The sequence below is a fragment of the Calliphora vicina genome, chromosome 1 (genome assembly GCF_958450345.1).
Source record: "Calliphora vicina chromosome 1, idCalVici1.1, whole genome shotgun sequence".
In the NCBI taxonomy this organism is placed as follows: Eukaryota; Metazoa; Arthropoda; class Insecta; order Diptera; family Calliphoridae; genus Calliphora; species Calliphora vicina.
Genome location: NC_088780.1, coordinates 65,409,056 through 65,436,596, shown reverse-complemented (window position 1 = coordinate 65,436,596; position 27,541 = coordinate 65,409,056). Strand labels below are relative to the sequence as shown.

The 27,541-nt window shown below is 29.7% G+C and overlaps 1 protein-coding gene across 1 annotated transcript in view; it reads right to left on the bottom strand.

Moving 5' to 3' along the window:
- nAChRalpha4 (nicotinic acetylcholine receptor alpha4) overlaps window positions 1-19,211 on the bottom strand; it is a 353,850-nt gene extending 334,639 nt beyond the window's left edge. Inside the window, exon 1 of the mRNA XM_065514945.1 lies at window positions 18,886-19,211. Within this exon, the coding sequence (XP_065371017.1) occupies window positions 18,886-19,089 (204 nt within the window). The 5' untranslated portion in view covers window positions 19,090-19,211. The remainder of the gene's footprint in view (window positions 1-18,885) is intronic.
- Between the last annotated feature and the right edge of the window lie 8,330 nt (window positions 19,212-27,541).

Sequence of the window (27,541 nt, the reverse complement as noted above, 5' to 3'; positions counted from 1 at the left end):
GGAGCGGGACCAGGGGTTCCCAAAGTAGGACACCTCGGGTATGTTAAATTTTTAAAATAATCCTATTTCTTCGTTTGTGTTCCGATTTAAAAAAAATTACACATATAGAATCTCCTCGTCGAGCACTACATAAAACCTCGTCAATCAATTATCTCTTACAGCTTAGGAGATATTCGCATTTGAAAATTTAATTTTCAACATTTTTACCCACCCTACTCCAGGTTTTTGGTGACCGCGGTTCCAAATATTCCCCAATTTGATCCATTTTTCTTTTATAGGATTAACAATAGATCTATATATGAAATAAAGAAAGAAGTGTTTAAAAATCATGGCTGAGTCCAAAGTTACATGCATTTGAATTTAAAAAAATTAAAAAAGGCGATTTTTCGCAATTTTTTGGGAAAAAAGTACTTTTATTCTTTTTAAGTTATATAAAAAATTTCTAACAGGATGTACAATGAATTTGTACTTTTTGAAAAGCTAACTTTACGCCAAATATTTTAAATGAAAAAAACATTTATAATTTTTGATACCGACGGGAGCAGGTCCATTCAAAAAATGCATATTTTTTATATAAAATTCAACTTTAGGGCAAAAATTCTCAAATCGCATACTCGATATCAAAATATACTAACCTATTTTAGATGACCCAATAAGTTCTTAATTATTTTGCAAAGGGTTCCGAAACCCCGCCCCTATTATGGATATTATAGCCAAAAAACGAAAAATCCCATTTTTGGGACTTTTCTAGATTTTTTTGGGAATAGTGGGATACTTGATAACAAATTTCAAAATTTGTTTTTATTTTTCCATTTTAAATAGAAAAATCTACATAACTGTGAAATTTCATTAAAAAATATTCATAAATAAAAATTTTATTTCAATTTGAAAAATTTGTATCTATGTAAAATTCAATAAAAAGCATTTTTTGTCATATTTTTCAAAAAAGTATTCCATGAATTTTTCAATTGTCAAAAGATATATACATTTTTGAAAAGTAGACAAAATCCTCTATCCACTGATATATAAAATGTCTACCTTGTGTTTTTTACGTGTCAAATAAATTAGGGAAAACATAACAACTCGCATATAATTTAGCTAACTACGTTTATACGTAGCCTATTCGCAAATAAAAATTATTTGCAATTAACTAACTCACTGTTTATAAGTCGGAAAATTTATGTTTTTATGTGATGCCGGATGGTAAACTTTAATAAATTGGTAGTAATGTTTTTGAACAAAATATGATAATTTTTTTATTTTTTAAATGCAAAAATGATAGAATCTAAAATTCATATTTGTCTCGCAATCCAATTAATGCATAAACACAATGAAATATTTAAAAAAAAGTCTTAATAAACTAAAAATGTTAAAACATATGGCAATGCTTAAAATCTTATTTGCAAATAGTGTCGTTAATCAGGAATTGTTTTCGTGAGTTAGCTATTCGCAAATAAAAAAATAATTCACTGTTTATGCGGCAAATTTTTCTAAATGCAATACTTTTATTTGCGAATAAGCCGTGCGTATAAACATAGTAATAGAAATTCATAAAAAAACATGTTGCCTACATAACACCATGTTAATGGATGTAAATAACAGTGCTAGGTAAATTCTCAGCGAGTTGTTAAGTTTTCCCTATTATTATTAGATACTTGCATGTGTAAACGCTAGGTAAACATGTTGTCACTTGAAGGCAGGGTTCCCAACTTTCACATCTATTTTGAGAGGTATTGCCATCTGAAAATAATGCTTTTTGTCGGCATATTGAGAAAACCCAAATTGTTAACGGACAGTTTATCGGCCTAATAAATTTATGTCGACATTTAAACCCTAATTGTGTAAATCACTTGCGTTAAACGCTTCACCAACGCTGTTGTGAACGCGTAACAAAAAATATAAAATTTTATAAATCACTACGGCATTGCGTTTAGTCAACGCCGAAATATTTCGTTGTCACTTCTATTGTCAAATCTCTACGTAGCCGTGGTTGCCATTGTATAAGTTGATACTAAAATTTAAAATAAAAACATACAAAAAGATGTACTTATATCGTGTTGGCAATGCTGTAAGCCAAACAGCTGTATGGCGTTTATTTACTTTTGAATCCATAAAATATTTGTCCAAAGAAGACACAAAAATATAACAAAAAAATAAAAAAAAAATAAATAAATATTAAAAACATAAAAGTGAAGTTTTCTGCTGGGGTAGAGAACGATACTTGTGGAAGCTCAGTAGCGGAATTCTGTAACTTTTTAACGACAAAATTTTGTCGTTAAGTTATCAAAATTCATAAGTTAACAATACTTATCGTTAAGAGATACTCCGAATTGAATTATACGGATTATTTTCGTTAAAAATAGTCGGTAAATAACGACATTTGTCAGGTTAACAATAAATAAAATGTTCTAGTTAAGCCATAACGATAATTGTTAAGAAGTTAGTTTTGTAACATAAATATTTGAAATAAGCCGTTCTTTGAAAGTACGATTGGTCAACCTTTTTGTGTTCGTTAGATACAGACTGATTTGAGTTTTCAATATACAAATTAACTTGCCTTAATTATCATTTGCTTTTAAAAAATAGTATTCGAATTTTAAGAGCAACTTTTATCCCTATATTCAAATTTATTTGGCGATGTGATACGAGTATAAACTTATATAAAAGCTAAAAAAATCGTTTTTAAGACCGTTTTCTTAGAAGGAAATTCATCCGAATTTTTCGACGGTCCTTATAACAACAAATATCTAAATTCTGAATCAATGATCACTTGTGGTGGCATAGACATATGGATTACACTGGGTTACTCTGATTTTTAGAAAAAAAAACTCTTGTTCTTCAGTTTTCAGGTTTCGCGAATATATGTATAAATGCGATTATTTATTCCCACGACTACAATTTTATCTGCCAACACGAAAATACAGTGAACATTTTAATAAATAAAAATGATTTTTTTAATTTTAAAAATATTGAAGTTTTTATTTGTAACTATATTCGTCGTTAATATGTATTACCGAGAGAAATCGTTAACTTCAAATACTGAATATTAAATTCGTTAGAGCAACCGATATTTTTCGTTACTTAACAACATCGGTAGGAATAAAAACTTACAGAATTGCGGTACTGGGCAGACATTTGATGCTAGTCCAAACCTAAAGTAGTTACATAAGTATGTTTATTTCAGAAACAATTATACATATTTAAAAATGTTTAAATATTTGTTATTTTTTTTAAGAATATTTGACCACTTTTTAAACTAACGCCAAGAAAATTGAAGCGTTAAATTTGACAATCAAAGTGACAAAAAAAGTAAGCGTTGCGTTGTATAAAATGTACAATTTCAAACAACTGCAATCACAATAACGTAAGAATCAGATGTTAAACGCGAGCAGTCACTTGCTTGAACGCAGTGATTTGCAAACTGTAATTTAATGCAACGCAAAGAAAATGGAGGCGTTGCGTTTTATAAAATTAGGGCCTTAGTAACAGGCAGTTTGTCGATACATTGAGAAAACGGGCTTTAGACTAAATATACGATCTCGTTAGGATCGTATAATGAAAAATCTGTCTATAACAAAATGTTTTGAAAAAAGTAATCAAAATGAAAAATAAATACACATCTACACATCAGGAAAAAAATAACCAATTTTGTTTATAACCTGAAAGAGCTCTCTGAGGGATTGACTATTTTCTGCAGTGTTGCCATTTTGACGCTTTTCGGGTATTTTATGACGCTTTTTTGGTCTCGTTACCCTTTTATATTTTCCAAATACCCTGCCGCATACACCGTAATCGGCACCGAAAACGAAATTCCCCACATTTGCACCGAAAAAATTTGCTGAAACGAACTTTTTTTCGGTGCAAATGTATGGAATGTCGAGTATGCAGAAACGTAGCTTAAGTAAATAATAAAATAAATACTTTAATTCAAAATTTAAACCTGCTTTTTATATTTAAAGTTTTTTGCTTTTTATCCTTGTTTTGAGTGCCAATTATATTACCCTTTTTACCCGTTTTCTATGTGTTATTTGCAAAGCGAAAAAATAAATTTTCAAATTTTTTTGTTACTCTATTTTGTACTATTTTTTTCGGAATTTTTTACCCTATTTACCCGTTTTTACTATACACTTGACGCTTTTCTTCATTTCTAAAATGGCAACACTGTACCATATTAGGGTTCTATAAGTCGATTGTTCGAACAATCGACCTTTTGCTGAAAAAGTCGAAAAGTCGAAATCGACTTTTTGGTCGGAAAAAAGTCGAACAATCGATTATGTTATCTCAAAAGTCGAATAGTCGATAAAAGTCGAAAATAGTCGATAAAAGTCGAATAGTCGATAAAAGTCGACTTTTTAGAATGTTAAAAAAAATATTTAACTGCAACATTATACTAAAACTATTGCAATTTGGTACACTTGCATTTTTTGTAGTGTATGCTAATATAAATAATAAATAAATGTTTATAAATTAAAGCTTTTTTCTACACAACATTCTTCTAACTATTATCGCCTTGATAAATTTCATTTTTATTGCTAAACATTACAAAAGGCGCATCAATAAATGTAGAAACTATGGCCCATAATCATAGTCAAACACTAAAGTCGGTTCTTTTTAAAAACAACTTTAAAATAAAAAGTATGTTTTAAATTGAACCGATTTTATAGGGTTTTTACACTAGCGCACATCTAACATCTACCATCAATTTGGAAAGATGTTAACATCTTCCCATAATAATTGCACAGCGCTGAGTGCCAACATCAACATCTTTAAAAAATGTTCCTATCTCATTTCGTTCCACCTAACATCTTTCGATTATTCTAGTGTCCCCACTAATAAAATGGCATTTATATTAAGAAAAAAACGTAAACAAATATAATATTGTTACGAAATTGTACTTGAATTCAAATATAACGATTTTAACGGCTGATTTAAAAGTAGAATAATGCTTTCAAGTAACAGTGCTGTAAAACTGTAACATATCTGTGGGCATTGTTAAATAAAAGCTTTCAGTTGATTTGATTGTAAGTTGGCAACGCTGTATTCGAGTTCGAATAATCAGTTAAAGAACATTGTAGAAAGTACACCACAGATGGCGTATGATCTAGAATATTCGAACTCTGACAGTTAAAGAGCTTTCTAGATGGTAATGCAGTGTTATAAATAGTGGCAGAGGTTGCAGTCGTGAGTTGAGTTGATCAGAGATGCTTTTCGAAGAAACATCATCTAAGTGCCTTAAAGTGTGGTGTTTTTCAAGTAAATTCGTGTACATTATAAATTGTGTCTGTAATTCTGAGAATTTATAAACGTGTATAAAACAACAACAACAATATAAAACTAGCTGAAGTTGTTTTTAACTCGTTTAACAACAGCATCAGCTGTTCTTCGCCGAGTAAAAAAGTTCGTCACAAAGTAAAAAATGTGTAAGTTACAAGATATTGGTAGAGATTTTGCAATTATTGAACAGTTATCAATAAAATTAGTACCAAAATATCGTAATTATGATATTAATCTTATATTTTCCATTTTTGATATTAATCTTATCTTTTCCATTTTTCCATAACAAACAACTTTCTTTCTTTAGATGTCCCGGTTACTTTTATTGTTTCTGTTGTTGTTGTACATTTTAAAGAAATAAAGAGTTGTTACAATTTTCAAACTACTAAACGGCTTTTATTTGCATTAAAAAGTATCCGGTTTATTTAAAGGAAATAAACCAGCGTTTTGAAAAGGTTAAAACGTAACAATATAATAATGAGGGGACATTTTATTTGTTTGAAATTTGCTTGTGAAATTATTTTCTTATTTAATTTGATAGTATAAAAAAGAAAACCAGTCTCAATTCATTTTGTTTTCATAAAAACAATATGATTTTTAATATTTTTGCAATTTTACTGATGGTAGATGTTAGATGTTGCAAGTGTGAACAAATCTTTCAAGTTTTCAACATCTTCCATACGTTTCGCCAAAATGTACGTAAGTGTAAAAACCCTATTAACTGGGTGCCACCGCAAATGTAGAAAATGTTTTCACACAATATACAACAAAAAACAGACAAGTGGCAACGATGAACAGCTGACATACAACATTAAAAAAAATCCAAAAAACATAAACAATAAAAGTAACCGGGACATCTAAAGAAAGAAAGTTGTTTGTTATGGAAAAATGGAAAAGATAAGATTAATATCAAAAATGGAAAATATAAGATTAATATCATAATTACGATATTTTGGTACTAATTTTATTGATAACTGTTCAATAATTGCAAAATCTCTACCAATATCTTGTAACTTACGGCCATTTTCACAATGTACGATTATTTCATTTTAACCGGAAAATTAACTAACTGTCGGTTTGTTTAACGGGGACCATTTAACCAACGGTTACCGATTTGCGTTTCACCATCATTTGATTACTTAACCAAAGCATTCAGTAGAAAGTATGGCAATAATGCATACATTTGTTTACGAAAAATAGTGTAATGAAAGATTGAAATATAAAAAATTGTCTAAAAGACGGCATAAAAAATAATAGTTTGTGTTTTCTTAGTGGTATAATAAAAAAAACGTATAAAACTCAAAAATATGAAGGTACCTAACTATAAAATTTACAGAACAAACTGAACAACAATTACTGAAAACCAACAAGCAAAAGTGCACATTTGTTGTTTGGTTTGTAAGTGCAATATCCGGGTGGTATATGGATCACCTCGTGCAAAATTTACTTTTCTTCGCTTTACACTTTTAAAAATTATAAATATTACAAAAATATAAATGTTTTTCCATGTTCTTTTATTATATTTCTTACAATTAAGATGCTAACCGGCGAAATTTGTTCGGTTATATTTAACAGCAACTTTGTTGTTAAATAGTGTCAATTAAGAATTAATCGTAAATTGTGAAATTCAAATTAGCCTAACTTGCGGTTAAAGTTCACGTTAACTTTTAATCGTACATTGTGAGAATGGCCGTTAAACATTTTTTACTTTGTGACGAACTTTTTTACTCGGCGAAGAACAGCTGATGCTGTTGTTAAACGAGTTAAAAACAACTTCAGCTAGTTTTATATTTAGAGTCGACTTCAGCGTCAGAAGTATACTTTAACTTGTCTATGATAGACCTAAAGTCCACTCTTAAGTAAAGTCCAGTTTAATTCTCTTAAAATGTACTTTATTTTTGACTATGTATTTGTTACAAGAAGTGGTAAAAAGTTGAAAATAGTCGGAAAGTCGAAAATAGTCTAAAAAAGTCGAAAAAAGTCGATTTAACTAAAAAGTCGAAAGTACGAAAAGTCGACTTTATAAATTACCAAAAGTCGAAAAGTCGACTTTTTAAAAAACGAAAACGTCGAAAGTTCGAAAAGTCGACTTTTTAAAAAACGGAAAAAGTCGAAAGGTCGAAAAGTCGACTTTTTGTTTCAGCTATAGAACCCTATACCATATCTACACACAGTTACTAAAGTATACGTACGATTTACTTTTTGTACCTTTTTTTAAAAGTCTATATATTTAAAAATACAAGGCCTGGCTCATTCATTCACTCACTCACTCATTCACTGACTCATCAGTCATGAGTGAGTGAGTGAATGAATGAGACAGGCCTTGTATTTTTAAATATATATTTTTTTAAAAAAAGTCCCAAAAAGTAAATCGTACGTAAAATTTAGTAACTGTGTGTATGTCTATATTGGGATGCCACGTTTTGCTCACCAGACTTGGACGTTATTTAACTTCGTTACCTTTATCTTTTTGAAATATTAATTAAATTTCTTCGGCCACTTGACCTCATATGTGCTCATTGGTGTTTCCGAAGGTTTCCTGTTTAACAGGTGCTTATTGGTGTTTTCAACTGTCTCCTGTCTAAAGCTAGGTACTCTGTTCAAAATTTCGTGCGAAATGCTGTCAAACTACATATAAAATATTTGGAATGAAATATATGCGAAATAATTTCGCAAAAGCAGTACTCTGTTTTTATTGTGGAAACATGTGAAATAAATCTGGCAACCTTATTTTTCCACACGAAATAACATACGCAGCACTTCTTTCGCACGAAATTAATACCAACAGCTAGCTGTCAAACAGCATGTAAAATTTTTCGCATGAAAAAACCATAATTTTTCGCAAATATGAACAGAGTACTAGGCTTAACCGGGGATTTCTAACACAAAAGAAAAGAAACGTACTATGAACACAAAACCCGGCTCGCACTAATTTATTTTAAATTAACACATAGAATTTTTGCTGATCCTTTTGTATTTGCCCGGCAACTAAAAATAAAAGTACATAAACACTAACACAATTAAAACCTTAACAAAAAACAGATACCGGTGCATAATATTACACACAATATACAGCGGAATGGTCAATGCACGCTCTCCTTTGGCCTTGAAATCTAATGCATTTCCACTTAGGGACAGTGAGTAAATATTTATACACGAGACACAAGTAAGTAATTACAAATTTCTAATTTATTTTCTTATTTTTCAGGACAAATATAAATCAAAGAGACTACCCAGCTAGCATTTTCAATCGTCGAAGAGTCCACTGGGAATCTCATGAAGTGCGTTTTTGATTGTCGACGAGCGCATTTTTTAATCACAAAAGATTCTTGCACGGGAGTAACTGTTTCAGCTGCTGATTCTTCTGTAAGATTCTTCCACAACACAGCGAAAGACGCTAACATTAATCGTAGAGAGAATCGTTTGAGATTTGTGTAGAGATTATCTAAAGAGTATTTAATAAAGCATGCCAAGAATCGTATGAGACTCATGTAGGGATTATCTTACAACTCGTGAAATGCTCAGCCGTATAATTCTAATAAGATTAAAATCATCGAATAGATTTTAATCTTAGTTTTTAATTTCACAAACACTTCACTTTTTAATTACAAAATTACCAACTGAACTCTTTGTTTTATGATCTCAGAAAATTAACATTGGGTGAGTGTACTTCATTTTTGCAGGTCATGGAAGTAGTCAGTTGTAAAAAATCAGCGTGATCTTGTGGTAGACTTTTTCTTGTGATCTGTTAAAAATTATTTCTTTTCTAAAATCACGTGTTTTAAACTTCATTAATTTAATTTTAAAGTCAAATGGGAATATTTTTCTATTGAATAACACATGCAACAATATAGCATATTTAGTGTATATGTTTAATTTTATAATAATTTTAATAAACCACTTGGTCGGCTAATGTGGTATAGCTAAAAATTTCACACAAATGATATGCCAAAGAAAGGTGAAGTAAGAAAATGGGCAGCATAAGATTTGAACAAAGCTATCTGAGCTATTATAAACAACGAGATGGACATTATTTTCGCATTATTTTCAATGTCTTTTATGTCTCCTACGAAGCGAAAAATGTATTGAGGAGCTTCTGGTAAGTTTGGTCAGCCGCCAACTTTAACCGCATCCATTGAAAATGATTTAAATAAAACGCAACTCATTCACAAATTAAAATAGTATTTTTTAATGGCTAGTTTATGGTTTTTTTAATCTTTTTCCGAAATTTGAACTTAAACTACTTTTTCACTTTCATGGATGTAAACCTAACACTTGCAGTAGAACACCAGCTGAGAACTGTTTCAATCGAATTAAGATTCTAAAAATTATAGTCAAATATAAAATAGGTATACCACATTACCCGAACTTACTCTACTCGTCAGATCATCATTAGAAGATTCTGTTAAGAGTTGTATACACAATTGTCTAAAAATTAGCCAATGCTAGCTGGGTAACTACATGGACAAATTGTACACAGATATACTTTACATTATTGATACTACACACTACACACAGGCTATCAGACATTATGCAACACTCCAAACTGACAATTGAACTTTAACAGTCATTTTCAGGACGAACGCATATAACTCTGACAACTCGACAGGATATCAGACATTACATTAAACACTGAAAAATTACTAAAACAAACTCAAACAAGAAAGGAAACGAATACAATACATTTGGGGACACTACAAGTCACTCTCAAGCTACTGCTATTCCTTCCGATATGTAAAACTTCCCCGATCATTATATCCAAGAATTCCACTTCATATGTATGTTGTATACATATATATTTGGGAAGCAGCTTAAGTTGACACATTTAACTGGGCGCCATATTGTTACGGAACTGTTAGCCTGGCGAGGTTTCCAAACTAACTCGGGCATGTTTTAGATCTCAGGTGGTTCCAACCCTTTCACCAGCCGCGTATCCACACAGTTATGCAAATGTAAAAACTACACTGAACAGACACGACACTAGTGTTGCCAGTATTATTTTTCCAAAAAGCGGGACAATTTTAAAAATAGGTGAAAAATGGCGGGATTTTCAAAACTTCCGCGGGACAAAAGATAAACAATTATGCCTCATAACACTGTACTTTTCCGAAATTGTAAATTTATGCAATAAATGTAGAAATCTTATATAGATTCTATTAATAGAGTTAAATTAAAGAAAATTTAGTCCTGTATAAAAAATATGTAACATGTTTTGTTCGTTTGTTTGCTACTTTAACTACTTTTTCTGTCTCTATACTTAAGAAAGATCCGAATGTCATTGGACCTAGTTTGAGCTGAAATATTAATACGAACAAATTTAGAGGAATATTTTCAAAATTGTTTACAAATCTCTAAAGGTTTGGAATTGGCCAAATCCGTAAGCTCAAAAACGAAATAAAGTGGCAGTGTTTTTAGTATTTAATTTATTACTTTAACTCTTTCGATTTTGCAATCGATATTGTGCCATCGATTTTTCGATAGTTTTTGGCATGAGGAAAAACAATTTCCACTACGACATATCAAAAAAATAATTTTTATTATTTTAGGTCTTTTTAGTAGGTAATAAAACCTTAAACTTGAAAAGCTAACAAGTGAGGACATACAAATAAAATTAATTTTAAAGCGTAATCAGTTTTTTTCTAAACCCATTAAAAAATTAAAATCGCACAAAAACTGATTGAGTTACTGTTCGTTATGTTGACGAACATCACTGAAAAAAAATTCTGAATAACTTCTGAATTAGAGGGTGTTTCTCAACAAGACCCACGCTAGGTAGTCTTCCAAGTTTTTTTCACTGTCGCACAGTGAATTACAATAGTTAAAAATATATTTGAAAAAATTATTTACACAAAACCAAAATTAACATTTTCTCAGTAATTTTTTTAATGTCCAGTTTTTTTTTTTGATTTGTCCATCTTTTTAAAGCCAAATGTCCAGCTATTTGCGAATCTGAATCTGGCACCCCTAATTCCGAACCAAAAGAAGTGATCATATTTTGAGGATACTCTGTTCCAAAATGAAGCGTATTCCAGAGAGAGCGTTCTGCCTCGAACGAGAGAAATAATAGTCGGACGGGGCAAGGTCTGGACTATAAAGCGGGTGAGGCAAAACTTCCCAACCACTTCAAACGAATCAGTTGTATTCGGTACAGGTTCCCTGTGATGGACTGGTCAGATGACAGCAGCTCATAATAGATAGGAATCTTTTGCTCCCTCCAAATACAGATAATTACCTTAGCGCCATGGATATTTGACTTTGGTGTAGATTCATATGGTTCACATGCGATCCCTTACGATTCGGGTTATCGCAATGGATCAATTTTTCATCGCAAGTAATTATTCGGTGCAAAAATGATTTTCTTTTATAGCGTTGAAGCAGCATTTCAGACATAAAAAATCGTCTTTCAAAACCCAATTTCCATGTAGCTCCCAATGAATGAAAAATCTTCTTGGAGTTATGTTTCCAATTCTTGGGTTTCAAACTTTTTTCGGTAGGTAGATACATTTTTAATTATTCTGAGTCGATTGATTATTAAGATCCATTATTTTTGAGCTACACAAACATATGTAGAAATGCTGTTTTAGAATTTAACATACATTGAATAAATACTTACACTCGGGAAATACATACACATCAGTTCCATTTAATTGTTTTGTTGAATTTTTTATAAATTTTCAACGTAAAAGTCATTTACAATTTAAATATTTAATTCAAAATCAACTGTTTTTTTAAACTAAATATGAAGTAGTTGTTAGATGTGGGAATTACGAATCCCTAGCGGGACGCGGGATTTTATGACTAAAAGCGGGACAATCCCACTTACCATACCACACGAAGAATGTCCAGGGACACGTGTTGGTCTCTATGATGCCACCCAACCATGTCGTAGGCGCATCCGCTTCACAATTCCTACGACCCAAAATACTACATAAATGTTCAACACCATAACCATCCCAGACGTATTGAGGGACATTTTCCTAAGGAAAATTCGACTGCAACACAATTGACTAGCAAACTCTTTAGTTTCCCTTTTGGAGTTATGCTTTAAAAAATGTGAGCTAGTTGGACATGATCCTGAATTCAAGTACAATATAAACGAATTAAGAACTTTTTTATATCGTTCATTAATTCGGGTTTTAAAATTTACTAAACTAATTTTTTAGTAAATGAATTATTCACTTTTTCAAAAATTATTTATAACAAATTGTATTATACCCGCAAGTTCTATCAACGTTGCCGAATCTTTGCTTAATCAAGTAGTTTTAGGGAATTACACAAATCTGTCCAAAGTTTGATATAATTGGCAGTGAACTAATTTGAAATCAGACAGTGCACTATTGACGCATTTATGAATACGCAAAAAGTTGATTACAATGTTAGACAAAGATATCCAACGATGTTTAATATCATGTACAATCACTTGTACATATTCTAAGATCATGGCCTTCGTCTATTTCAACGTAATCATTATAAATGTCATTCTCAATATCACTTTCGACCGTTTCAATCACATTCGCCATCACTTTCAACACCACTTTAATCCAAGTTAATATTTTGATTATTAATTGCAATTCTGCTAATATTTCGCCAGCATATGTTCACACCACAGCCGACCCGTCATGTCTAGACCCTAAAATGTATGTTTCGAAATCAATTCTAAAATTAGTCAGCCTTTTTTACAAAAAACAAATATTTTATTTCGTACATTGTAACATTTTGAAAGACATGTTTTTAGAATTGTAACTTCTTGCTTTAATATTTATATAATTATAGAAGTAGCTATCGGACCACTCATCTACAGTGACCGAAAGACTCCCTTTAACTATCTTTAGTTATTTGTCGAATTTCAAAAACAATACAATTTTTGTAAGTCATTATTACTTATTTAAATTTGGAATTATGAAAAATTTTAAGCAATTTAATAAATTTAAATATATCTGTATATTTATTCGTTTTTTTCGATTATTCTACACAAAATTCGGATTATTCGTTATTAGAAAATGGTAATTTTTAAATTGTTCGAATATTTATTCGTAAGAAATTATTCGATTAATCGAACGATCATTATTCGAATGAATACCCTAGTATACACGGTTGTCAGATATTCAATATTGTCAGAAAAATTACCAGAAAATGTGTAACTACTAGGGTATTCAATTAATCGGGTTTCTGGTTTAATCGGTTAATCGAGCAAATAATTAACCGAGGTTTATATTTATTCGGTTAATAATCGGTTAATTTAAAATTATTCGATTAACCGAATAATTTCTATTTTCATTTTAAATTGAAAATACAACAACGAATTTTGTGTACAAAAACAGCAAATAAGGTATTTGAGATAATTTTTTTAAACATATCGCCTATTTGCTGCAACAACGTCATAACTTAAAATCCGTGTTTTATGAACTGTTCTATAATCTTTCATATAGTTTCATCAGTTTTCAAAAAAGTCAATTATTTTTTGTGTGAGAGTGTTTTTTTGTTGTAAACATCAAAATTAAAATTCATGTTTTCTCGTATATTTGATAAGTAAAAATTTGGGTTTAATACAGATTAGAAAGATATTAACATCTACTATTTATATTTCTGAAATCGCATGATTTGTATAATTTAAACGATTTTTTTCTTTAGATTTAATAAAACTTTTCTTGGAAAAAAACTCTCTCGCTGATTGTATATGTTGGAGAAATCAAAAGCATGATAAGGAATATTCATTTTTGAATTGTTTTAGATTTTGATCAATTTAATAGTTTCGTTTAGTTATGATAAAAGACTCATTTCAAAAAAAGTTTCGTCCATACATGTAAATACAAACAAAGTTTCAAATACATGCAAATTAAATATGTCAGTTGTTATACATACTCACTAATCATGTTTATTGGATGTTCAAAAATATCTAATTTTAATTTGAAATTTGTCTTTGAATTGAAATGGAAAAATAAATACAAAAAAATTGTTTAAAGTGCAAAAAAAAAGGAATTTCGGTTAATCGGTTAATCGAAACAAATTAATCGGTTTATTTGTTATTTGAAAATCGGCAATTTCAAATTATTCGAACAGTTAACCGCCCAAAATTAATCGGTTAACCGATTAACGGTTAATCGATTGAATACCCTAGTAACTACGGTGTGAACTTACTATTTTATGTTATTAATATCAATACAAAGCTGCCTACAATTTTTGTATTGCAACGTTAGAAAAAACATTGTCAGTACATTAGCGGAGTTCAGTGTTTGATGCGTATGGTCTTGTGAAAGTGAAAGTGCAAATGTAAAATACTGTAGCTTTTGTTTGCAATCCAACAACAAAACACACAAAATTGCAATATTAGCATCATTGCTTTTGCGCAATACTAAAACTGTATAGCTTTTTTTGCTACGTGCATTGCATAGCAAAAAAAAACAGCTGACATTTGTAAAAAACAAACTTATATATACCCTTGCCACTCATGGTGAAGGGTATAATAATTTGATAGATTTATACATATGGAATCTACTAGACGTGATCTACAAAAAATATTGCTTTAGCCACATATTATATATTATAGTTTACGAGTTATTCGCATTTGAAAAGTAAAATTTTATTTTATTTACCTACCTTGTTCTTTTTTTGCTAATAACGGATTCAATTCTTTCCGATTTTCTTTAAATGTCTTTTTTGAATTAACAAAAAGTCAACGTTATGTTCATTCAAACTTAAAAAAAGTTTTTTCCCCATTTTTTTTTTCGAAAAAAGTACTTATGTAAATTAAACAGAAAATAAGTAAAAGGTTCATAAATAATGTGTTTATATATTTCTGAATGATAACATTTCGGGATATATGATAAAAGCAAAATCATATCTAAATTCGTATTATTGCGTGGTTCAGAGCCTTCCGAAGTAGACCTATTTTTTATGTAAATTTGAACTTTAGACAATATTTTCTCCAATCGCATAGCTGCTTTCAAAAAATTAAAACCTGTTTCGTATGTCGCAATATATTCTTCAATATCGTGCAAAGGAATTTTATAGCCCCGAGCTTGGTGCCTTCAATATATCCATTGTCAGTACATTGTGAAACAATAATATTGTTAGACATCTGACAATCGTAAACACATTACATACGTTGCCATTGCCAGATTATTGTAAGATAATTGTCTGACAATTTTTATTGTCAAATGTGATTTTATGCATCATGACAATGCACATTAGGTTAAACGGCTACCAAAACTGTTTCACTTTTAATGCCATTTTGTAACTAATACTCCAAATTTTATTTCATTGGACAACACCCAGTCAAAGAGATTGCATTGTAATCACTTAATAAATTTTGTTGAAAAGCTCGCATTGCTTTCAAAGATTCAATTTCCAGTTTAAATAATTTCGCGAGTTATAAAGAAGAAATTGAAAATGGAGAATAAATTAAGTAAGTATTAATGTTTTTTGTTAAAAAAGGTGATAAATTTGTTGGACTTGCCACTTTTTTAACATAACATTAAAAGTGCTGCGACTGTATTCAAAATGTAACTTCGTGGAAGCTTTTAAAATTTCGGCGAAGATCCGCGGATTGAATGCAATCACAAATGAATATATTGAAATGTTATAAAGCAATTTTCATTTACATTCAATAGCAATTTCCATAGAATAATACCATACTTTTTAGGTTATTGCGTTCTAAAAAACGCAAAGTTGTTCAAAATTTGGCTTAACGAAAATTAAAAAAATAAAAATTTTGATGCCGTTTTCAAAGATGAAGTGGAGAAGCATATAACGCAAACAATACATTATTTATACCCTACACCACCATAATGGGGAGGGTACAATGCGTTTGTGCAGATGTTTGTAACGTCCAAAAATATTAATTTAACACCCACCTTAATTTGGTACATATAATTTTTCGGCCCAAGGATGATGCCTATTGAAACTGGCTGAAATTGGTCCATTATTCCACCTAGCCCCCAAACAATTGTCCTCCCCAAATTGGACTTTATCTTTCATAAATGTTTAATTTATATATATATATATATATATATATATATATATATATATATATATATATATATATATATATATATATATACACAAATTTCGATCCAAATAAGTTTTATATATGTATACGGTGTTCAACTCCGTGAACTCTCTGATGTCAATCAAAAAAACTGCAGCCAACTTCAACAAAACAAACACATCAGTTGTGATTGTTCTGTAGCAAAAACAGCAAGTGCTTATTAAACCCTAAAGTGCAACTTAATATTATAAAATTTGGTTAAAACTTAATACTAAATATCCTAAAATTACAAATAATTAAAACCTAAGGTTAAAAACATTTAAAATCTAAAAAGCTCTTAAACCTAAATACCTATATTTTAAAACCACAAAACTAAATATAAAACCTTAAAAAACTAAATTATAAAAACCTTGTGAATATAATAAAACCTACAATATAAACATAAATCTCTAAACTAAAACTCAATTGTATGTTAACCAAAATCCTAAATAAGAAAATAAATAATTTGAATACATTAACCTAAAATTGAAATCCAATTGTTCAATTCACAACTGACGTTGTACAGTCGTATGAGTTTTAAGTCGTCTGAATGTACAATAGTTGTACAAATGTTGTTGATAATTACTATATAAATGTTTTGTACAACACCTACAACATTTTTACATATGTTTTTCGAATGTTGTATGAAAATTTATATATTTATATATTAATAGAGTTTGGAATGTTTTTTTTATCATCTTCGTTTGGAATTGTCAAGGCTCGGCAGGGTAAACTTACGATTTGGCGAAATTTGTGTTCACAACCACAATAGTTGTAACATACAAAGTACAACATACAACTAGGTTATGAATTGGACAAATATTTATTTAATATATATTGCACTTCCCCTTCAAAGGTTTGTTGACCCAACAAATATACATACATATATATATAAAGTCCCTTATATACCCTACCCTTTCTAACCCGTAATAAACATACGGAATTCATGTCACATAATTAAATTTAGTCATAGCTCCCAAACAAGACCCGCTTCCGAAAATCACTTTAACGTGCATAAATCTCTTAAAAATGGTAGTATTCAACAGAAATAACTTTCATATAGACATAAATCACACGACCTAATTTCATGGCGATCGGTCCATAATTGGTCATAACTCCCTTATAAGGCCCACTTCCGAAAATTACTCACGAATATACATTATTGAAATTTTAAAAGAAAAATGATAAAGGCAAATGACACCCTTCCCAAAGTTTCGGTGCAATCTATTTTACTTCATATTGCTGAAAGAATTGTTGAGATGCAATGAAAACGGAGAAGACGAATTTTTTAAGCTCCGAATTCATATTAAGCTGTCGATACTTCAGATCCATTAATTTCCACATCATTTTTAAATAGGCGCTTACAAAAGTGGAAACGTTCCACACTTCTACTTGAAGTAATTGAACAGTGAACCCATGGAAGAATTTCACCTTAGCCACCAAGTCGATGGAATTAATGAAAGTGAAGAGGACATTTTTATTAATGAAATTACTAATGTATCATGTTTGCATTAATGGTTACAAATTCAATTTTTTTAATAGTGTTATTCTTACTTATGAAATTCTTTCAGGTTTTGGTTTGAATACTACACACAGAAAACAGATTCGTAGTAGCAACCGAATTTGTTGCCAATCGAATCATTCCACCTTAGTGGCCGAATTTTACAGCTGTGGCTACAAAATTTTAGAAGGGGTAACACAATTTTGGTTGCTACAACCAAAATTCTTTTTTAACAACATACTTTCTGTTAATAGAACCGAAAAATTGTATGTGTGCAACCGAATCATTCGATTGGCAACAAATTCGGTTGCTACTACGAATCAGTTTTCTCTGTGTATGATTTTGTAGTCGTTATTAATTTTGCACAGAAAAAGTGGATAAAAACATATAAAAAAGTATGTTCGGTTAATACCCTCACTATAATTTATTTTCGTGAATGATTTTCGGAAGAGGGCCTTATATGGTAGCTATGACTAATTATGGACCGATCGTCAGGAAATTAGGTGACATGAATTCAAAATATGTATATAAAACTATTTTGGAGAGAAATTTGTGTAGATACCTATATAAATAAACTATTAACGACCGTTAAAGTCCAAATCCGGGAGACCATTTGTATGGGTGCTTGTTAAAATAATGGACCACATTTTTTTATAAAATATGTTTATATAGTATGTTTATCTAATTTTAGGCTACCTTACTTTCAATATGTTTACTAAAAAATGCTTATTTTCCAGTCATTTGATTAGTACATTCTGTTTATTGCTGATAATGATTTATGAGAGACCTAATTATCAAGGTGTTATTTAAATTATTACTTGTATCTAGTTTTAGTGAAGTAACTGCCTTCAATAAGATTACCGTGTTAAAATAATGAGTTAAAATGCAATTGCGTCAGTAGTTAATTACCAGAATTTATCAAGGTTGGCTACCGATCCAAAACGGTTAAAAGGCAATGATAACGCTAATTTGGATTATTTCGGTAACGGTACCTTATCGGTAAAGGTATAATTTTGAGTTGAACACTATATTTAAACAATAGAAAAACAGTATACGTAAATATAAAATTTATTTAAAAACTTACCACGTCAATTAATTGAGATAATTTCAATTTTATGCAAACTTTAAGAACATCTGTTGTATTGACCACCGGTCTGACCAGCTTATTGTAGTTACTCAGAAGGTCGTCATATAGACGCTTGGCATCCGGATTTCCGGCAACGGCTCCATGTACCATTAGAGCAGACAATAACCATGCTCTAATGGTTTCACCGGTCGTTGGTTTCATTTTATATGTGTTATGTAGAATTAAGATTTAGATAGTGTTATACAATGAAAGGTTTCGTTTTATGTTTATGACTCGAAATAATCATATTTAGACGGAACGATAATTTATTTTAATCTATTTTATATAAGAATCCATCTGTTAATATACCGTGGTGGCCAGCTATTTAAGGACAAATTCACTGTGATTTTCAATTCATTTTTATAATATTTCCACAAATTTGTATGCAAAATAAATGTTTTATAACATACAAGTATGATCTTTCTACAACTTGAAAAATTATTTTTTTTAAGAAACATTTTTGTTAATTTTTATATAATTATCTTTTTATTATTAGAAAATATTCAGACCATATTTTATCTTTTTAGTTCCACTTGTTTTAGACATATCATCTTATTAACAGCGGATATACGCTGAGGCGGGTCAACTTTTTTAACATATTTTTATTCATACCTGTTAAATCGATTTTCGAAACATTTTTTGAACAACACAGAATACTAATTTCATACCCCTAGGTCCTTTCGTTTAGACACCAACGCACTTAAAATTCTGTCGATAACAAAAATTCAAATATTAGCCCCTAAATAGCTGGCCACCATATTTTTCTAAAAATCCTTTTATTTGAACAAAGGATATTAAACCAAAAAATATTAATTGAACAATCAATATCTTCCATTTTATAAAGATTTTTCACAATTATAAACAATTGTATGGTTAACAATAAGGGGATCCCGAGATAATAAACATTTCAAACTAATTTCTTAGTATTTCGAAGAATAATGAATAAACTTCAAATGTATTTTTAGGCATATCTTTGTATCTTTGAGTACAACACCAAAAACCCCTTTTCCGAAGGAAAACAATAATCCTTTAACTCTTTGCGGTTTGGTGGTTTACTAACCACATTTTCTATAGTATTTAAAACATAGTTTATTGGCCTCTATTATCATTTTGCTAAACAATTATATTTTTTGAAGACATCGTTTATGATTTTTTGCAAAACTTTGCCGTCAGGGTGCTGTGGTTAGATAAATATATTAATTTGAAAATATTGTAAAAATCAGTTTTTTTAAGAGACCTTCTTTCACTCATTCAATAAAAAAAAGCACAGAGTGTTTATTGTTCAAGGAATTCAGTGTTACTTTGATATTTCGGTTTTTTGGTTAGAAAATTTAGTCAAAAATATTCGATTTCAAAAAAATATATACGAAACAAATTTTTTTTATCATAGTTATTTTTAATGCCAATCGCCACGGTGCACAGAGGGATTTTGGTGTCAAAAAGTCAATTTTCAAACACTCAATTTCAAAAATCAAATGATGCAGTTTTGTAGAGAAATGTTTAAAGATGAAATGTACACTTATAGTTTTAAGAAAAATTTTATTTTATTTTTAAAAAATTTAAGTTAAGTCCATGCAAGGGTGTTAAGCAAAAATTTACTTATATTTTCACGCAATTCAGTGGTTTATATATGTATAATTTTCCTAATAATACCATTTACCTTTAACATATTTGAAAAATATAACATTTCTCCATAAATAAAAAAAAAAATTATGGGGATATCATAAACCGTTAAGAAGATATGCCCAAATCTATAAACCTCTAAAAATTATTTTATTTTTGATTTTCCATGGGAAAAAAATGTAGCCCCACTTTCCCCTAAGCTGTTTTTTTAATAAAATGAAAGTTGGGAGTGTCTTGTTTCGATTAAAAAAAAATAGTTTTCGGAACAGGATGAAAACTAAAAATTTTTTTTCGAATAATAAACGAAATATCATAAAAATTCTTATCTATGTATGGGTTTCGTGGCCGGTGGGCGTGACCGATTTTATTGAAACTCGGCATGCGTTCTTTTTTTATTTCAAAAAATATACGTACCAAATTTCTAGACTTTTACTTGGATAGGAAAAATTTTATGCGAAAAAATCGATTTGGATTGTATGGGCGTGGTCGATTTTGATAAAATTTTATTTTTTTCTTAGTTTGGTCCATATAATTATCGGTGCCAAATTTCAGCGCTTACGACCACTCTTTATAATTCTGTGCGGTGCACCGCGGTGGTTAGTAAACTAACCACTTCACTCCACAAAAAACCTTGGAATCGGGTGTTTTTTTCATGTTTTGATAAATTTTTTCTTACTTTTTATAATAAACTGACCTTGATTAAAGTAAAAATGCAATTGTTTTCATTTTAAACTTATACACAAAAAAGCGTGGCTGAAAGAGTTAAGCAATCATATTTTAATAATAGCTCATAATGTGAAGATAAATATGTATGTCACAAACATAAACTGATACCATAAAATATTCCTTAAAAATATCATAATATTTTGAATTTTACTTATATTTTGGAAATATTCATCAAAAATTAAAAGCAAATATTCTATGTAGTAGCCATTATTTATGACTAGAGTTTTTCACAGGAATTCCCAGAACGAGAAATCCCGGGAATTCCGCAAAATTTTCAATCCCGAAATCCCGGGAAATTGTGCGAGAATTCCCGGGAATTATTTACCTTAGTTTTATGTGAGTTTTTGAACTTGATATTCTATAAAAGAAGCTTAAAGCTTCAGGACAAATGCTGAAGATTCATACACGAAAAAAGATTTAATCCAAATAGACCAATAACAAGTTCATTATTCAAATTATTCCAAAAACTCATGAATGCTCCACCTTCCGTGGAATTGAATTTTGTTAAATATTATTGGATTATCAACCAGTTTTAATTAACATCTTTACTTAATTTTTGATTTAATAAGCATATATATTTACCTAACGAAGATAGAACAAAATCTAATGGAAATTGCAGCCATTCCGATACATAAGACAAATGGTGAAAAGTTTGTACATATATAATCAAAATTAGAAATCGTATCAGTTTATCTCTTTCCTGCGGGAAATTTCTGTAAATTGTCTAAAAGCACTTGTGAATACAATATAAAATCAAAATTATTGGATATTTTATTTGTATCCAATTACACTTTTTAGATTTTTAACGAAGTCTACATTCTTAAAATTGAATAATTTGTTCTAGGCGGGAATACCCGGGGTCCCGGGAAATTTCAAAATGAATTCCGTTTTCCCGGGAAATGAAAAAGTGCGTGAAAAGAAAAACTCTACTTATACATCCTTAGAAACTCATTTCCATATTTTTCCTAAAAATTAGTAATAAGTAATCATACTAATTATTACAATGAAAAACTTTCAAGGATTAATATTCGACTATGTTTTAAAAAATTGGACAATCAGTTATTAAAATCAGAGTACGGAAATAAACAAATCGAAACGTTTGCTATCGTTTTGTTTTTGTTCTTTGCAGTGAGTAAAACAAAAACCAAACATAAACAATGAGAATGATTGTCCCATTTTGTTTTGTATTGTTTTTGCTCATGAGCGCAAACTGTTCATTAATATAAACGTACGCAGCTAGAAAAGAAAAGAGTAAAGGTAGGGTCACACATGACAAATATTTGACGAAAAGGACGTAACCACTAACTAGAATATGTTTGAATTCGTATATTTATTTCAAACACTTATTTTACTTAGTATGAATCAAAATAAAAAATTTAGTTTTATTTTTTTATTTGATGCTGTTTGATCTTACAAAACACCTGCAAGAGTAAACACGTCAAACAAATTTGTGTTAAAAAAGTGGTTATGATTTTTTGAGTAAATATTTGTCATGTGTGACCCTACCTTAAGAACAATATTGAAACATTCTGATAAAAAAGTTTAACAAACGTTTGGTAATTGATTTACTCATTATAATAGAGAATGCAGTACAAAAAAAAACAAAACGAATAAAAAATACGTTTCTCTATCTGTTTTGTACTCAAATGTACGATTGTAACGGTAACTTAAATAATGCAGATGAGTGAAAAGCTAATTGTTACGTTCGTTTTCTCTCTTTGTCACTTGAAAAGTTTTTGTTTTGTTTTTGCTCATGTACAATACAATATAAAAATTTTGATTTGTTTTGTACATTTTGCAAACGTTTGCGAAATGTTTTGTTTGTTTTCATACTCTGATTAAAATATGCACAACAAACGTATTGTATATAATTATTTTAAAATATATGGAAGATAACGCATTTCTATAAAACAAGCTTTAAAATCGACTATTCATTAGCTTTAATATGGGATTAAAAATGATTAAATCTGGCTAAAGCTGGCCACACACGGATGATTTGTGAGTCCGATTTGTTCGTGTTCGACTTGTTAATGGGGCTGTGCGCGAAGAAAATCACAAGTAATTGAAAATTTTCAATCACAAATCAGGGTCCAAATTACCGCATTCGATATCGAGAAAAATTGATCGTAATTTTCTTATTTGAGATTATGGCATTCGATATCGAGCAAACAATTTAATACATTTTATCATAATTTCGATATCGAAATCATTTTTCGATACGATAGCTCATTCGATCACGAATGCGGTAATTTGGCCCCAGGCGAACAAATCATTCCGTGTGTGGCCAGCTTAAGCTACTTTACTCACAACAAAAACGATCAGCTGTTCCGTTAAATATTCTGAAATTCTGAAGAACTTTTAATTTAGTTTGACCATAGAAAACGTGTATACAAAATATTATTGAATTTGTTGACATATGTTAATATAAGTGTACATCTAGATCATTATCTATATACATATCATAATTACTTTTTTATCAGTTTATAACATAAAACTAACTATTCTTTGAATGAACCATTGCATTATAGGTAGTGTTTATAAACCGGTTAACCGAAAAACCAGTTTTTCTTCAAAATCTCGGTTTTTGCGAACCGGTTAATATAAAATGTTGATTTTCGGTTAACCGATTTATCCGGTTTATATCATTCGGTTAAACGGTTTTTAAAATTTGTGACCGAAATTAAAAAATAAAAAAGTTTTGGTGAATTTTTTATATTCATTGTATTCAGATTATACCAATTATTTCGTCTGATTTGAGACCTAAACTGCTGATATACAATATAAACCTCTTTCGATACAAATTTTTAAGAACTACAATTATGCTAAATTGTATAGGACGATGAGTTTACTTAAAAACTTTTTCAGAATCAATTGCACATAATGAAACTATTAAAAATTAACATTTTAAAAACGAATTAGAATATTCAATCAATTGGGGGATTCAAACGGTCTGCTATTAGGTCGTATTGTCATAATGTCGTAAAATATTTTTTTAGTTAAAAGAAATTCTTGTGATGAAAACAAAAAAAGTGTTATTTTATGGCAAACCAATAAACATAGTTCAAAAAGTCTTATTAGTTTATAACTTTTTTGTTTGAAACCCAACAAAAATTTGTTTAAACTAAAAAAATATTTTATGACATTATGGCAATACGTCCTAATAGGAGACCGTTTGAATCCCCCAAATATTGAAAAAGAAAATCCTAAACATTTAAAATCAAATGCTGAAAGTCGTTTGAAGCAAGCAGCAATCTGACAAAAAATTTATATTGTCTTTATAATACTTTACTGACGATAAAGCCAACATCTGTGGAAAGCGAAATAGTTTTATCGGTGACTGGAAACTTTGCCACTAAAATAAGAAATCGGATGACAGATGACTTATTGAATTATCTGGGAAACCCCAAACACTAGTTATAAGATATAATCAATGACTCAGTATTTCGATTCCAAAATGTTTTGATTTTGTATGTTAAATACATTGAAGTGTTTTCTTTGACAATTGGTATTTTATCCATTACTTTTTTGATTCCCAGGAATCGGGAAATTTTTTTATAAACACAGCCTCTAAAATTAGTAAACAACTACAAATTATTTGATTTTTTTTAAGTTAATGGAAATCCTAAAAACTATCCATCGACTAAAACTCATAAGTTTCTGTTTGAGGTAGATTGGGCTGAATAATAGATTATTGCATCAGTTTTTTATTCTGCATTGGTAAAAAAAATGGTGGGAAGCTATGTTCTAATTGATTGAGAGCAATAATTGTGATATCAACAAATATTATCAAATAATTTATAAAAAAATAAAACAAAAGTGCAACTGAAACTTCTTCTAGACCGAACTCGTTATTTCTGTTTAAAAAACGGCCGATTGCTATTATTTTATATTTCCCAATAATTCGGCAGGCCGGTTTTTGTTTGCATCTGGTATAAGATTTCTTTAATTAAGAACTTATTTGAATTTTTGTAAACAATGTAAACAAATTAGTCTAACTTTTTGTTTTGCTTCGCCTGTTTGTTTTACTTCTTGAACATATTTTCTTGTTTTTGTAGATGTTTACACCCCATTAAGGATACAGAGACCAATTTGCTGATAGGTGATGCTATAATGCACACTCTTTATGGACAGCTGTTATCTATAAATTCATATTGATATCTTGAAACGCAAATGGCGCATAATTGGTCACACGCTGCGCATGCCTTCAGATGACACAGACCGTTACACACCTGGCGCCTACAACTGAACATCGAAGTTAGCCGTAGTGATCCAAGGTGGAGAGAAGTAAAACAAATACCATCAAACCGAATCGAATGGAATAGATTCATTGTGGTCCTTTGTTACTAATAGCAAGCACAGGACATAATAAAAACATATCTTCTAAAGGCCTAATTAGTTTATACGATCCGTTCCGTAACGAATTAGCTGTTTTGTGTTTAGCTTATGGGAAGTTGTGTATAGTGAACTTGATATTTGTTAATGAGCAATTTTTGTTTAAAATATATGATTATACTAGCTGTCCCGGCAGACGTTGTTCTGCCATAGCTCACGCAAAGTTTGAATAGTACTCCAGATATGCAATAATAAATTTTTACTTTGTATGGGAGGTGCCATGCCCATTGTACCTACTCAAACACACACAACAAATTTCATCGAAATCGGCCCAGCCGTTAAGGAAGAGTTCAGTTACTAACATACGTACAGAAGAATTATATATATAAAGAAGATAAAGAATATTATGTAAACAAAGGACAGAAACTTAAAATACACAAATATTGTAATTGTTCAAATGAATAAATGTAAAATAATATTAAACACTTAAAATATGTTTATAATTAGATTTCTCTGCATTAAATACATATTTGCTTTTAAATGAGTTTGTTTGTTAATGAAAATTATGTAAACCAATGTCAACTTATCGTTTTTATACATGTCGAAGTACTTGTATAAAATATAATAAATTGTATTTTTACTCTCTAAATTAAAGTTACTGGATAATTTTTACTTAAAAGTAAGCGAAAATCATTCTGCGGATGAATTTAACATTGACAAAAGGATGAACATTAGACTTGGGTAGTTCATGAACGAACTAGTTCAATTGAACGATTCCATTATTTGAACTAAATGAATTAGTTCAAATCGTATGCTCACTTAGTTCAGTATTGAACTATGAAATAAAATGGTTCATATGTACGCTCTTAACTTAATGCGTGTTTTCGTTGTTTTTCCCTGCTTCTTTTTATACGAATTCTGACATAATGCCGAAAAGATAAGGATCATAATGGATAGAATCTCAGAATTATACGGCAACTGACAGTAAATTAAAAACCCAAGGAGCATTTTAGCTCTAGTATCATATCTGTTGTTTCAGTTCAGAACAGAGAGATAATTTTAATATTTTATTATAAGTCAGTATCACTCGTTTCTTGTTCTTTTATAAATATGTAGTTCAAAAGTCAAAAAGAGTGATTGAACTAGAAGAGCTACCTAGTTCACTTTTAAACTATGAACTAAAATGAGCGGTCATTAAAATGAACAAGTCTAATGAACATTATAATATTCTCAAAAAAACATTTAACATTTTATAAAATATTTATAAATTTGTACTGATGTATGTAAATATATGCAATATTCGTATTTGTGTATACCATTTTAAATTTATATGATCAAATTTGAAACATATTTATATTTATAAGACGCTAAAGTTAAATTTAGTTTAAATTAGATCTTGCAAATTAATTCATTAACAAACAATATATTTATGAAAATGAAAACATTCGCGTAATATCTTGATGGCATAAGTTCAAAAAACACCGGTTTTTTATTTCAAAAACAGCTGATGCGTACAGAACGTTACAGAACATAAACGTTACAGAACGCAAAGACTAATGGATCCTTAAGTCATACATGGGAATTTTTAATTGGAAAAAAATGTAAAATTAATAATTTTAATTGTTTAAAAAAATTACATTCAAATGTAAACTGATCAAGTTACGTTAAAGAATTTGTAAAACTCAGTTTTCCTACGGTTTTATTATTTATGACGACAGGAAAGAGCCTGAAAAAAATGTAAATAAATAAACAGCTGATAAACATTGTTTATATAAACAATGATATAATTTAATCACTCCAAATTTTTAAATAATCAGTAATGAAAACAGTTCATTAAAAACATTGTAATTTAGGAAAACAATGGTAATGTATTCCCATGTATGCTATAAGTACACAACCGCCATACTGATGGTTTAGCACACTTCCAACTAGA